Below are 15129 nucleotides of genomic sequence, written 5' to 3' on the forward strand. Positions count from 1 at the left end.
TGATGGCTGGCCTTATGACTGGCCCAGACAGGGAAAAAATGGTTTTTAGAAAACCATCCACTCTCCTATCCGTGATAGGATTTAATGATGTTGAAGGCAAAGTTAATGTATAGTTTCGCCCTAATCGAATCACATGCGTATCTACTTTAGTAACCACCTCCCTTTTTAAACAATCCCCAGCTGGAAAAGGATAATTGGAGTTCCAAACTTATTAGGCGTATCCCAAACCTGTTCCATGATTTCGGTCAGCTAATCTGACCCTGGAAACTCAGTCTTAACTGTTTTGGGACGTTGAAACACAGATGCCTTGGTTTTTAACACAGGCTTTGCTGAATCCTCTTAGAATGGCTTTCATTGCTTTAATTAATTTAGATATATCCATTGATCGGAGACCTTCCTCCTCCTTTTCACATGCCGAAGTAGAATTAATTGAGCTCTTATCCTCCGATTAATCCTCATCTGAACCATGTGTAGCCTGTGAGGATGAAGATTTACTTACCACTGGCTTATCAGCCTGTTTCTTTTGAGAGACTGCTGCTGGAAGTGATACACCACAGGTGGGAAGCTGCATGTAAGGGTTAATCGTGTAACCTATCCCCGGTACAGGAGTTGGAGGAATTATCTGTTCAGCTATACTGGATAAAGTCTGTGCAAACATAGCCCAAGGTGGTTCATCCTGCACCTGAAATTGCCTTGTATTTTTCAAGAACCCCTGGTAAAAGCTAAAATAATTTGCACACAAACCATCCTGAACCAGATCCTGAGAGGATAACACAGCTTTGCAAGACAAACATGATATGAGTGTTGGTGTTGCTGTGAGTATATCTTCTTCACCTTTGCTGCTCTTAAACATGATAAATAATCACTTCCACAGTGTACTACACAATTTGTGACTGTAATCACTTTAAGTTTTTTAAAGTGACATACAATCCGACCCTACCCCTGCACCAGCATTGAGTATCGGAATAAACAAAACTGACCGAATATAGTAAAGTCAGCAATCACACTAGCAGTCAACACACATGTTATACATTAATATAATAAGCAATATGAGCACATAATCAACTACATTTCAAGTATGTAGGAGAACATATTACTGAATCATGTTAAACAGATCTACCGTATTCAGACGCATTGTGAAAGAAAAAAAACTTTAAGTGTATGCAGACTCATATGCAATAGGCACTTTAACTATTCATACTCAAAAAGGTAGATAGATACTTTGTGCTGTATTACGCTTATTCAGAGTGGGATACAGGGAGACTCACCTCGCTTCCAGGACCGATCAATACGTTAGCGAACGTTGAGTGGATCCAGACGCTACTAGTGTACACTGCCGCTCCATGAACCTATAGTGAACACATACACTCCGTGAACACAGATGCACCAGTCACACAGCCGCCTATGCTGTGACTGGATCCCCTTTGTGTACAGCGTCTGAGACAGAAGCAGGAAACAGTTCATGGCGGGAGACTCGGAGGATACTGGTCATAAACCAGGGGGAGGGACGACCAGGAGAGCATCTGACTCCCCACTGCTGACATCAACCCTAGGGATCGTGGCCTCATACTATTCCTGGAGCCTCTGATTCCTACGGCCTAGTGCTGGTACACCCGAGGTGGCAGCCGCGTCAGCGACTGTTTGGTAGTCTACTCCCAAAACAGTGCGGCTGTGTCCGTATTCCCCTTCTAAGTGGAACCGATGCCTTACCTCCTCCCCATGTTCCAGCCACAGCCTGGTAACGTCTGCTGGACCTGCTAGTATATCCGACACAGACGCCCGCCAAAACAGCACTGTACTCATGGGTAAGCGTTGTCGCGACCCGGCGGAGAGTTGTTGGAGCAACTCTTTCTAAAGGTACGTATAAGACGCTGTTTAGAAAGATTGCTCAGAAAAAATAGTAAGACCATAAAAATAAAATAAGAAAGCTTAGGGCTGCTAAAACCAGGTCCGGCTCCCGACGCACCAAACAAAAAACTGATTTGCCTGAGCCAGGAGGCGGGGCTATATGACCGATTGGTGAAAATCCGCTGTCGCTTCATCAAATCGCATTGTTATCCTGTGGATAACCTGTGGACTCTGCCGGCGAAATATCAGCTGCTTTGAAGGTCCCAATGAGCACAGTGGCCTCCATAATCTGTAAATGGAATAAGATCGGAACCACCAGGACTCTTCCTATAGCTGGCCAGCCATCTAAACTGAGCGATTAGGGGAGAAGGGCCCTAGCCAGGGAGGTGACCAAGAACCAGATGGTCACTCTGCCAGAGCTACAACATTCCTCTGTGGAGAGAGGAGAACTTTCCGGAAGGACAACCATTTCAGCAGCAATCCACCAATAAGGCCTGTATGGTAGAGTGGCCAGATGGAAGCCACTCTTTAGTAAAAAGCACATGGCAGCCTGTTGGAGTTTGCCAAAATGCACCTGAAGGACTCTCAGACCATGAGAAACAAAATTCTCTGGTCTGACGAGACAAAGATTGAACTCTTTGGCATGAATGCCAGGCGTCATGCTTGGAGGAAACCAGGCACCACTCATCACCAGGCCAATACCATCCCTACAGTGAAGCATGGTGGTGGCAGCATCATGCTGAAGGGATGTTTTTCAGCAGCAGGAATTGGGAGACTAGTCAGGATAAAGTGAAAAGTGAATGCAGCAATGTACAGAGACATCCTGGATGAAAACCTGCTCCAGAGCGCTCTTGACCTCAGACTGGGGCGAGGGTTCATCTTTCAGTAGGACAACGACGCTAAGCACACAGCCAAGATATCAAAAAAGTGGCTTCAGGACAACTCTGTGAATGACATTGAGTGGCCCAGCCTGAGCCTAGACTTGAATCTGATTGAACATCTCTGGAGAAATCTGAAAATGGCTGTACACCGACACTTCCCATCCAACCTGACGGAGCTTGAGAGGTGCTGCAAAGAGGAATGGGTGAAACTGCCCATAGATATGTGTGCCAAGCTTGTGGCATCATTCAAAAAGACTTGAGGCTGTAATTGCTGCCAAGGGTGCATCAACAAAGTATTGAGCAAAGACTGTGAATACTTATGTACATGGGATTTCTTATTTTTTATTTTTAAAAAATTTGCAAAAATCTCAAAAAACTTTTTTCACATTGTCATTATGGGGTATTGTGTGTAGAATTTTGGAGAGAAAAAATATGACTTTATTCCATTTTGGAATAAGGCTGTAACATAACAAAATGTGGAAAAAGTGAAGCGCTGTGAATACTTTCCGGATGCACTGTGTGTGTACATACAGTACATTACAATTATGTTATGCTGAGGCAGTGCAAGAATACTAGTAGTAACATTTTATTTTCCTACAATGAAACAGTTCCTTTTTTGGCTACATCTACTAAAGCTGCTCTATGAATTACCACTTAGAGTGCCAATCATATGAACAGATGTTTGTATTTTTAATGATCCTTGAAGATGGATGAATACAACGCCTGTATTATATTTTTGAAATACTCTTTTTTTTTTTTGGTCTTAAAGAGATACTGTTGGTTGACCAGTGTATACAAGTGTTCTAAACCTCTATTTAGAAACAAAGCATTATATATTTACATATGTAATTATATACTTACTTGTACAAAAAGTGCATGTGCTAGAAAGGGAAGCTTCCGAAGTACTCTACCACTAAGACCTTCGCTTTTCCTGCACAAAACACAGAATTGGCAAAACTATTTTAATTAACTTAGTTAATTATGGATTAAAGTGAATGATTTCAAGTGTTTAATTTCTTTGGGAGTTATGGACATGGAATAAAGCTACTTCTATTAGTGTACATCATATTACTCAGTCTACCACAGAAGTTTAAGAGGTACATGTTAGGCCACATTGTGGCAAATCAAACACTTGTCATTTATACATAAGACATCAGTCATCCATCATGTTAACATTCTTCAGTTAATGCTGGTTTGATTAGCAGCAGCGGGAGAATGTGGTTTGGAATTACTCTAGTTTTGTAATAAGAAATGTAACTAAATGTATCTGTTATCCCATAGCAAAATTCTACAAAGGCCCCCTACACCCCAAGACTAGCTACTCACACTGCACAACCTATTGGTCTGTTATTAGGGTCTATCTGGAAGCTCCCACCTCTTAATCTACACATACATGGCTTTGCATCAATTATGAAGCTGTGAAGTGTAATCCTATAGGTTTATTCACGTAAAAAAAAATAGCAATTTAATACCTGCCGGTAATTCCTTTTCTCGCAGTCTGTAGTGGATACTGGGGAATACTAGATTACTATGGGGTATAGATCGAGTCCACTGGAGCCTAGCACTTTAAGAAACTAATAGTGTGTGCTGGCTCCTCCCCTCTATGCCCCTCCTAGCAGACTCAGTCTAGAACATAGTTTCTCAAACTCGGTCCTCAGGACCCCACACAGTGCATGTTTTGCAGGTCTCCTCACAGAATCACCAGTGAAATAATTAGCTCCACATGTGGACCTTTTAAAATGTGTCAGTGAGTAATTAATACACCTGTGCACATGCTGGGTTACCTGCAAAACATGCACTGTGTGGGGTCCTGAGGACCGAGTTTGAGAACCTCTGGTCTAGAAAACTGCCCGAGGAGACGGAAATACTTTGAGAGGATATAACACAAAAGCGGTGAGGTAATGAACCAACACACAAACAATAAGGAAAGCAACATTAACTAAAGGAGGATAGCAACGCTAATCAAATATGGAACAAGCAAAGCAACAGCAAACCCAACCATAACACTTACAACTACGGACTACGAGAAAAGGAATTGGAGGTAGGTATTAAATTCCTATTTTCTCTTACAGCCTAGTGGATACTGGGGAATACTAGATTACCATGGGGACGTCTCAAAGCTCCCAGAACAGGTGGGAGAGTGCTGAGACCCCTGCAAAACCGCCTGACCAAACTGAAGGTCATCTTTGGCCAAGGTGCCAAACCTGTAGAATTTAACAAAGGTGTTCACACCAGACCACGTTGCTGCACGGCACAACTGGAATGCGGAGACGCCCCAAGCAACCGCCCAGGAAGACCCCACCGACCTTGTGGAGTGGGCCTGAACAGAACTTGGCAGCGGCAGATCCGCCGAAGTATAGGGTTGTTGGATAGTCAATTTGAGCCAACGAGCAATGGACTGTTTGGAGGCAGGACGACCAATTTTCTTAGCATCATAAAGGACGAAAAGGGAGTCAGACTTCCTGTGACGAGTCGTCCTTTTGATGCAAATCCTCAAAGCCCGTACAACACCCAGGGACTTTGGAGCAACTGAAGCGCCGGATAGGACTGGAACCACAATAGGTTGATTCACATGAAAGGCTGAGACCACTTTCGGCAAAAAACGCGGGTGAGTTCTAAGCTCCGTTCTATCCTCGTAAAACACCAAGTAACGGCTCTTAGAGGAAAAGGCCCCCAATTCCGACACATGTCTTGCCGAAGCCCAGTAAGAGAACAGTCTTCCACGTCAGGTATTTCAAGTCCACCCTCTGCAAGGGTTCAAACTAATCCGAGTGGAGAAAGATCAACACCACACTGAGGTCCCACGGAGCAGTGGGAGGAACAAAGGGTGGATGAATGTGCACCCTTTAGAAAGGTCTGTACTTCAGGAAGTACCGCCAGTTGTTTCTGGAGGAAGATAGAGAGACGAAATCTGAACCTTAATGGAGCCTAATAATAGGCCATTATACGCTCCTGCTTACAGGAACAGTAGAAACCTGCCCAGACGAAATGCCACAGGAGAAAGTTTTTGACCCTCACACCAAGAAACATACTTCTTCCAAATACGGTGGTATTGTTTGGAGGTAACCACCTTACGGGCCTGAACCATAGTCAAAACTACTTTGGATGGAAGACACTTTCTGGTTAAAATTTCCCTCTCAACTTCCAGGCCATCAAACGTAGCCGCTGTAAGTCTGGATAGACGAACGGTCCTTGTTGAAGAATGTCCTTGAGAAGCAGCAGAGGCCAGTGTCCCTCCAACAACAGGGTCAGGAGGTCTGCATACCAGGCCCGTTGAAGCCAATCCGGGGGAATGAGAATTGCCTGAACCCTTTCCTTTTTGAGTTTTTATAGAACCCACTGGTGAACGAGTTGTTGAAACACCTGGGAGTGGAGGCCCTATTTTCCCGGATGGAGGTCATGCCTGCTTAGGAAATCAGCTTCCCAGTTGTCCACGCCTGGAATGCAAACGGCTGAGATGGCCCTTGTGTTGGCTTCTGCCCAGAGGAGTATTCTTGACACTTCTCACATTGCGGCCCCGCTTCTTGTTCCTCCTTGTCGGTTGATATACCCTACTGCCGTGGCGTTGTCCGACTGCACCTGGATGGCCCGATTCCGAAGGAGGGATGAGGCCTGTAGTAGAGCATTGTAAATTGCCCTGAGTTCCAGGATGTTGATCGCAAGAGCAGATTCCTGAAAGGACCATCCCCTGGAACTGCGCTCCTTGAGTCACAGCTCCCCCAACCTTGGATGCTGGCATCTGTTGCCAACAGCGTTAATGACTGGGTGTTGAAACTATGACCCTCCACCAGATGGGGGACTTGTAGCAGGGATATGTGGACTTAGGAGAAATACCGTTATAAACGGTAAATTCTTACCATAACGTATATTTCTCCGGCAGGGTCAACATGTTATCCAAGGATAACAATGGGATTTCCCAAAGCAATTTAGTGGTGGGGACGCTCCTGATTGTACAGGAGAATCCTTTGCCCGAATTCAGCGTCATGAGAGGCAAAGGTATCCAAGGCATAATGTCTAATGAATGTGTTAATGGTAGTCTATGTGGCTGCCTTACATATCTCTTCTGCTGAAGCACCACGTTGTGCTGCCCATGATGGACCTACCTTACGAGTAGAGTGAGCCGAGACATTAGCCGGAACCAGGAGATCAGCCTGAGAAAATGCTTCTGAAATAGTCATCCGAAGCCATCTTGCCAGCGTCTGCTCATCAGCAGGCCATCGTCTTTTGTGAAATCCGAAGAGAATGTAGAGAATCTGTCTTTCTGATGGCACTGGTACGATCTACATAGATCCTTAATGCACGGACCACATCCAGCAATGCACCTCCCGCAGAAAGGCCCGACACCTGGAAAGCTGGGACTACAAATTCTTCATTGAGGTGGAATTTAGACACCGCCTTCGGAAGATACCCAGATCTAGTTCTGAGAACTGCTTTATCTGGATAAAAATCAGAAATGGGGAATGACATGATGATGCCCCTAAATCTGATACTCTTCTAGCTGACGCCACAGCCAGTAGAAAGAGAACTTTAGCGTCAACCATTTAAGATCCACTTTATTAAGTGGTTCAAACGGGGCAACCTGAAGAGCTTTCAGCACTAGACTTAAGTCCCAAGGCACTGTAGGAGGAACAAAAGGAGGCTGAAAGCGCAGCAATCCCTGGAAAAAAGTACGCACATCCTGTAAATTGGCAATTGTCTTTTTGAACCATACAGTCAATGCCGACACTTGCACTCTCAAGGAAGTCACCTTCAAACCTTTATCCATTCCTGCCTGAAGGAATGCTAAGACCCTGGAAACTCTGAAAGATTTGGGGTCCACTTTACACTCACTGCACCAATGAATATAGGCTTACCATATTCGGTGATAAATGCGAGCTGAGGAAGATTTCCTTCCTCTGAGCATAGTTTGAATTACCTGTTGTGAGAATCCTCTTGACTTCAGGATAGAGGTTTCAAGAACCACGCCGTCAAAGACAGTTGATCCAGATGTCGGTCATAACAAGTACCCTGCATCAGTAGATCAGGACATTGAGGGAGCAGAAGTGGAACATCCAGCGACATCCTCTGTACTAATGCCTTCAGAGCCAAGCACCTGTTCCTTGCTTTATCTTTCTCACCACCCTGGGTAATAGGGTGATTGGAGGAAACACATAAGCCAGATGAAAATCCCATCTCACCGACAGGCCATCCACAAAGATCGCTCTGGGATCCTTTGTTCTTGACCCATATGTGAACACTTTGTTGAGACGCCATGAAATCAACCTTGCTTGTCTACTAGAGTCTGAAAGACCTCCGGGTGTAGAGCCCATTCGCTTGCCCGAATGGCGTGTTGAATGAGAAAGTCGGTTCCTAGTATAGGACTCCCGGAACGAACACTGTGGACAAGGCTGGATGATTAAATTCTGCCAACTTTAGTATGTGACTTAACTCCTTCATCACTTTTCGGCTGCGAGATCCTCCTTGATGGTTGAGGTACGCCACTGCAGTCACATTGTCTGAGCGGATCTGGACTGGTTTTCCCCGAAGAATGTCATTTTCCTGAATCAGTGCCATGTATATGGCCCGAAGTTCCAATATATTTAATGGCAGGCAACTTTCTTTCTTGGTCCATTGCACCTGGAAACACAACCTTCCTGACACTGCTCCCCAGCCCTGGAGACTGGCGTCTGTCGTCAGAATTTCCCAATCTGATATCCAAAAGGGTCTCCCCTTTTCCAGATGGGATGTCTGTAGCCAACAGGCTATTGACATTCTTAGTTCTATCGTAAGAAACAGTCTGTGTTTTCATCGTCTGATGCAACCCATTCCATTTGGCAAGAATCAGACACTGCAGAGGCCTCGAGTGGAATTGTGCATACTCCACCATGTCGAATGTTGACACCATCAAACCCATCACGCACATTGCTGCGTGAATGGATACCTTTTCACTGTGTAACAAGTCCTGAATCCTTGACTAGACCTTGGATATCTTGTTCAGAGGTAAAATTACTCTCTGAAGACTTGAATCCAGTACAGCCCCCAAGGGAGTCATCCGTTGTGACGGAACCAGAGACGATTTTGCCCAATTTATGAGCCACCCGTGCTTCTGCAGACACGTTATTGTCTGTTGCAGATGACATAAGAGCAAATCCTGCGTCTGTGCCAGGATTAAAAGATCATCGAGGTATGGAAATATTCTTATCCCCTGCTGGCGGAGATAAGCTGCCATTACCACCATAATCTCGGTAAATACTCTGGGGGCTGTGGCTAACCCAAAAGGTAGGGCCCGGAACTGAAAATGCTGTTGGAGGATAGCGAACCTGAGAAAGCCCTGGCCTTCGTCTCTACCCGAGACGGGCTGGTACAAAAAAAAACAACAACCTTTGAGGAGGGTGCTTCTTGAAGGCAAAACCATAACCTAGAGATACCGCTTCCTGCACCCAGGCATTTGTTGTAGACTTCTGCTAGATCTGTACAAACTGAAGAAGTCGGCCCCCCACCCTGGGGTCCCCCAGGTGGAGGCTTGCACCATCAGGCTGATGGTTTACTATCTGTTTTCCCAAACGGTCCTCTGGTAGCCCAGTGCTTTTTAGTCTTACCAAACTTGTTGTTTTGGGCCTGCAGGCCATCAAATTTTTCTTTAACTTTTCCTTGAGACTGAAAGGGCCGAAAAGCTAGAACTTTAGGTTTGAAATTGTATGTGGAAGGAAACTTGACCTTCTTGGAGTCTGCTTCTGACTCCAGAATATCGGTCAATTCTTTACCAAACAGAATATTTCCAGAAAAGGGCAGAGATTCCAAAACCTTCTTAGATTCTGAATCAGCTTTCCACGTACGTATCCAAGCTGCTCTGCGAGCAGCTATTGTTGAAGCTGATGCCCTGGAGGCAATAGTACCCATATCCAATGCTGCTTTTTCCAGGAACATTGCAGCCTGTTTTATATGAGCTATATGGGATTTTTGCTCTCGTGAAGCTATAGAAAAATCACCCTCCAATGCATCAGCCCAGGCAGCCACTGCCTTTGCCATCCATGTCTGGCATTATGACTGCCCCAGACAGGGAAAAAATGTTTTTTAGAAAACCATCCACTCTCCTATCCGTGACATAATTTAATGATGTTGAAGGCTAAGGTAATGTAGATTTTTACACTAATCGAATTACATGCGTATCTAAAGGAATTTTAAACTTCTTATTGGGCGTAGCTCAAGCCTCTTCCATAATTTCCGTCAGCTGATCTGACCCTGGAAACTCAGTCTTAACTGTTTTGGGACATTTAAACACAGGTGCCTTGGTTTTTAACACAGGCTTTGCTGAATCCTCTAAGGATAGAATGGCTTTCATTGCTTTAATTAACTCAGCTATATCCACTGAGCTGAGACCTTCCTCCTCCTCTTCATATGCCGAAGTAGAATAAATTGAGCTTTTCATCTTCCGATGAATCTTCATCTGAATCATGTGTAGCCTTTGAGGGTGAAGATTTACTTACCACCGGCCTATCAGCTTGTTTCTTTTGAGAAGCTGCTGCTGGAAGTGATACACCATAGGTGGGGAGCTGCATGTAAGGGTTAATAGTGTAACTTATCCCTGGTACAGGAGTTGGAGGAATTATACGTTCAGCTATACTGGATAAAGTCTGTGCAAACATAGCCCAAGGTGGATCCATCTGCACCTGAATCTGCCTTGTATTTTTCATTAACCCCTGGTAAGAGCTAAAACAATTTGCACACAAACCATCCTGAACCAGATCCTGAGAGGATAACACAGCTTTGCAAAACAAACATGATATGAGTGTTGGTGTTGCTGTGAGTGTACCTTCCTCACCTTTGCAGATCTTAGACATGATAAATAATCATCACTTCCACAGTGTACTACACAATTTGTGACTGTAATCACTTTAAATTTCTTAAGGGCCGTATAGACGGGCCGATGCGGGAGAGATGTGTGCTGAGCGAACCGCTTAGCACACATCTCTCCCGCCGCTCAGCACAGCGCGATCTGTGCTGAGCGTGCGGGGGGGGGGGCGCTCATTTCACCCAGCGGGTGAAGTGAGCGACCCGCTAGGCCAATCTAGCACCAGCGATAGCAATGAGCTGGGCTGCGCATCGCTATCGCTGTTAGGGCTACACACGGAGCGATCTTGCTGAAAATCTAAGCAATCTAGTCAGATAGCTTAGATTATCGCTCCGTGTGTACCTCCCTTTAAAGTGATATACAATCCAACTCTACCAATGCACCAGCATTGAGGATCGGAATAAACAAACTGACAGAAATATAGTAAAGTCAGCAAGCACACTAGCAGTCAGTCACATTTTATACATTAGTATAATAAGCAATAAGAGTACATCATCAACTACATTATAAGTATGTAGGAGAACATATTACATTGCAACATGTTTAAACAGATCTAACGTATTCAGACACAATGCGAAAGACACAGTAGATGTATACAGACTCATATGCAATAGGCACTTATCTAACTATTTGTACTCAAAAGGGTAGATAGAGACTTAGTGCTGTATAACCTGTACTGAGTAGAGTGGGATGCAGGGAGACCCAACTCGCTTCCAAGACCGATCAATACGTTAGCGAACGTCTGACTCCCCACTGCTGACATCAACCCTAGGGATCGTGGCCTCATACTATTCCTGGAGCCTCTGATCCCTAAGGCCTAGCACTGGTGCACCCGAGGTGGCAGCCGCATCAGTGACTGTTTGGTAGTATCCTCCCAAAACAGTGCGGTTGTGCCCGTATTCCCCTTCTAAGTGGAACAGATGCCTTACCTTCTCTCCGTGCTCCAGCCACAGCCTGCTAACGTCTGCTGGACCTGCTAGTATATCTGACACAGACGCCCGCCGAAACAGCACTATAGTCGTGGTTAAGCGTGGTCGCGACCCGGCAGAGAGTTGTTGGAGCGACTCTCTTTTAAGGTACGTATAAGATGCTGTTTAGAAAGATCACTCAAAAAAATAGTAAAACTATAAAAATAAAATAAGAAAGCTTAGGGCTGCTAAAACCAAAAGCCCTCTGACCATGGTCCGGCTCCTGCTGCACCAAACAAATAACTGTTTTGCTTGAGCAAGGACGCGGGGATATATGGACGGGCCTGTTGCATGCTGGGAGGCCGGAAAAGCTTTGACCGATTGGTGCAAATCCGCTGTCGCTTCATCATATCCCATTGTTATCCTGTGGATTACCTGTGGACCCTGCCGGAGAAATCTGTGCTTTCGGTGACAGGGATATATGCTGATGCATGTGCAGGTGAGATCTCGACCATTTGTCCAACAAATCTAGTTGAAACGGTCTCGCATGGAACCTGCCGTACTGTATCACATTGTAAGAGGCCACCATCTTGCCCAGTAAGTGGATGCAAAGATGAATCGAGACCACGTGAGGTTTTAGCACCGACCGGACCATAGACTGAATAATCAAGGCCTTGCCAATGGGAAGGTAGACCTTCTGAGACACCGTATCCAGGATCATCCCCAGGAACTGAATTCTCTTCCATCTTGAATTTGAACACCCGAAGATACGGGTTCAGAGTTTTGAGGTTCAAGACCGATGGTACAGAGCCGTCCGGCTTTGGAACCACAAAGAGACTGGAGTAAAACCCCTTTGTGTGCAGTTGAGGAGGCACTGGAACAGTAACTCCTGCAGAAAGCAGTTTTTGCACTGCCTGCTGTAAGGAAACCCTTGCTTCCTGTGAAGCTGGTAAGCCTGACCTAAAGAATCTGAGAGGAGGGAGTTCCTGAAATTCAAGCTGGTATCCTTGGGATATGAGGTCCTCACCCAAGGATCCTGGCATGACTCTGCCCATATGTGGGCGAAGTGTTGAAGGCGAGCACCTACCTGAAAGTCGCCTTGCTGCTGGGGCCAACCGTTGGCTTTGTGGAAGAGGATCTTGAGGCCTGTTCCGCAGGTCCAGCAGCTGCTGGCTTACGGGACTTACCGCGAGAACCTCTAGCAGCATTGGAGGCACCTCTGGCCCTGCCTCTGAATCTAGCCACCCAAAAGGACTGCAGGGGGAGGTCCAGGATAGGGACGCCTGGCAGGAGGCAGATACGTAGATTTACCTGCAGTTGCCTGAGATATCCACTTGTTCAGTTCTTCCCTGAACAAGGCATCACCTGTAAAAGGAAGGTTTACAGCTCTGTTTTTGGAATCGGCATCCACTGACCATTGACGCAGCCACAGGGCTCTACAAGCCGATACTGCCATAGCAGTGGAACGGCCATTAATGATACTAAGTTCCTTAAAGGCCTCACTCAAAGTTTGCAGCATCCTGGATGTGTTGTAGTAATTGTACTCTCTTCTTGAGGTAGTCTGAGCAACCCTTTCAAAATGTCATCAGACCATTTCAACATGGCTCTAGAAATCCAGACGCATACTATGGTATGGCGTTGGGCTACACCTGCTGCTGTATAAATTAATTTAAGAGTGGATTCAATTTTGCGTTCAGCTGAGTCTTTAAGGGAAACAGCTCCAGGTACAGGTAAAACAATCTTACGTGACAGCCAGGACACAGAGGTATACACTGTTGGCGGGGTTTCCCAGACTTTCCTATCCGCAACAGGGAAAGGGAATGAATTTAACACCCGATTAGGGGTAATAACAGGATTTTGATATCTACCGGTAAATCCTTTTCTTCTAGTCCGTAGAGGATGCTGGGGTCCACTTCATGACCATGGGGTATAGACGGTTCCGCAGGAGCCATGGGCACTCAAGACTTTTCAATGGGTGTGAACTGGCTACTCCCTCTATGCCCCTCCTCCAGACCTCAGTTATAGGAACTGTGCCCAGGGAGACGGACATTTTTACTTTAATACTAATGCTGAGATACATACCAGCTCACACCTCAACCATGCCGCACAACATGGCATTCAACATAACACACGCCAACAGGCATGAAGCAATTACAGCAAACATGCTGAAACTAATAAAACAGAACATGTGTAACTCTAATAAACAAAACTGCAGGTAAAGTACGCACTGGGACGGGCGCCCAGCATCCTCTACGGACTAGGAGAAAAGGATTTACCTGTAGGTATCAAAATCCTGTTTTCTCATACGTCCTAGAGGATGCTGGGGTCCACTTCATGACCACGGGGTTTATACCAAAGCTCCAGTATGGGCGGGAGAGTGCGGATGACCCTGCAGCACCGATTGACCGAACTTGAGGTCTTCATCGGCCAAGGTGTCAAACTTGTAGAATTTTGCAAATGTGTTTGATCCCGACTAAGTAGCTGTTCGGCAAAGTTGCAATGCCGAGACCCCACGGGCAGCCGCCCAGGATGAGCCCACCTTCCTAGTGGAATGGGCCTTCACCGACGTCGGTAATGGCAATCCAGCCGTAGTATGAGCGTGCTGAATCGTACTTCTGATCCAACGCGCAATAGTATGCTTGGAAGCAGGACACCCAATGTTGTTGGGAGCATACAGGACAAAGACTCTGTTTTCTGTATTCGCGCTGTTCTTGCGACATAAATCTTCAAAGCTTTAACCACATCTAGAGACTTTGACTTAATGAACGTGTCAGTAACTACTGGCACCACAATAGGTTGATTTATGTGGAAAGATGAAACCACCTTCGGAAGAAAATGTTGACGAGTTCTCAACTCTACCCTATCTTCATGGAAGATCAGGTAAGGGCTCTTGTGAGACAAGGCCCCCAACTCAAACACCCGCCGTGCGGATGCCAATGCCAAAAGCATCAAAACTTTCCAAGTGAGAAACTTCAACTATATCTCTTGTAGAGGCTCAAACCAATCCGATTGAAGAAACTGCAACACCACATTAAGGTCCCATGGTGCCAATGAAGGCACAAATGGAGGCTGGATGTGCAGAACCCCTTTCACGAAGGTCTGAACCTCTGGAAGAGAGGCCAATTTTTTTGGAAGAACACGGACAAGGCTGAAATCTGGACCTTGATTGACTCCAATCGGAGGCCCGCCTCCACACCAGCCTGCAGAAAATGGAGAAAATGTCCCAACTGAAACTCTTCCGTAGGAGCCTTCTTGGATTCACACCAAGACACATATTTTCTCCAAATACGGTGGTAATGTTGCGACGTTACTCCTTTCCTGGCCTGAATAAGGGTGGGGATGAATTCCTTGGGAATACCCTTACGGGCTAGGATCCAGCGCTCAACAGCCATGCCGTCAAACGTAGCCACAGTAAGTCTTGATACACGCATGGCCCCTGCTGCAGCAGGTCCTCGCAAAGAGGAAGATGCTGAGGATCTTCTATGAGCAACTCCTGAAAATCTGGGTACCAAGCCCTCCTTGGCCAGTCTGGGGCAATGAAGATTGCTCGAACTCTTGTTCTCCTTATGATACTGAGCAACTTTGGGATCAGCGGAAGTGGAGGGAAGACATACACCGACCGGAACACCCACTGGGCCAATAGCGCATCCACTGCTATTGC

At 45.9% G+C, this 15129-nt stretch overlaps 1 protein-coding gene across 1 annotated transcript in view; it reads right to left on the reverse strand.

Annotated features, from left to right (window-relative positions):
* The window catches only part of TRIP13 (thyroid hormone receptor interactor 13), a 436692-nt gene that overhangs the window by 29067 nt on the left and 392496 nt on the right, over nucleotides 1–15129 (reverse strand). The window contains exon 13 of the mRNA XM_063922679.1: nucleotides 3591–3660. Coding sequence (XP_063778749.1) covers nucleotides 3591–3660 — 70 coding nt within the window. The remainder of the gene's footprint in view (nucleotides 1–3590; nucleotides 3661–15129) is intronic.

Source organism: Pseudophryne corroboree, chromosome 5 (genome assembly GCF_028390025.1).
Source record: "Pseudophryne corroboree isolate aPseCor3 chromosome 5, aPseCor3.hap2, whole genome shotgun sequence".
Classification (NCBI taxonomy): domain Eukaryota; kingdom Metazoa; phylum Chordata; class Amphibia; order Anura; family Myobatrachidae; genus Pseudophryne; species Pseudophryne corroboree.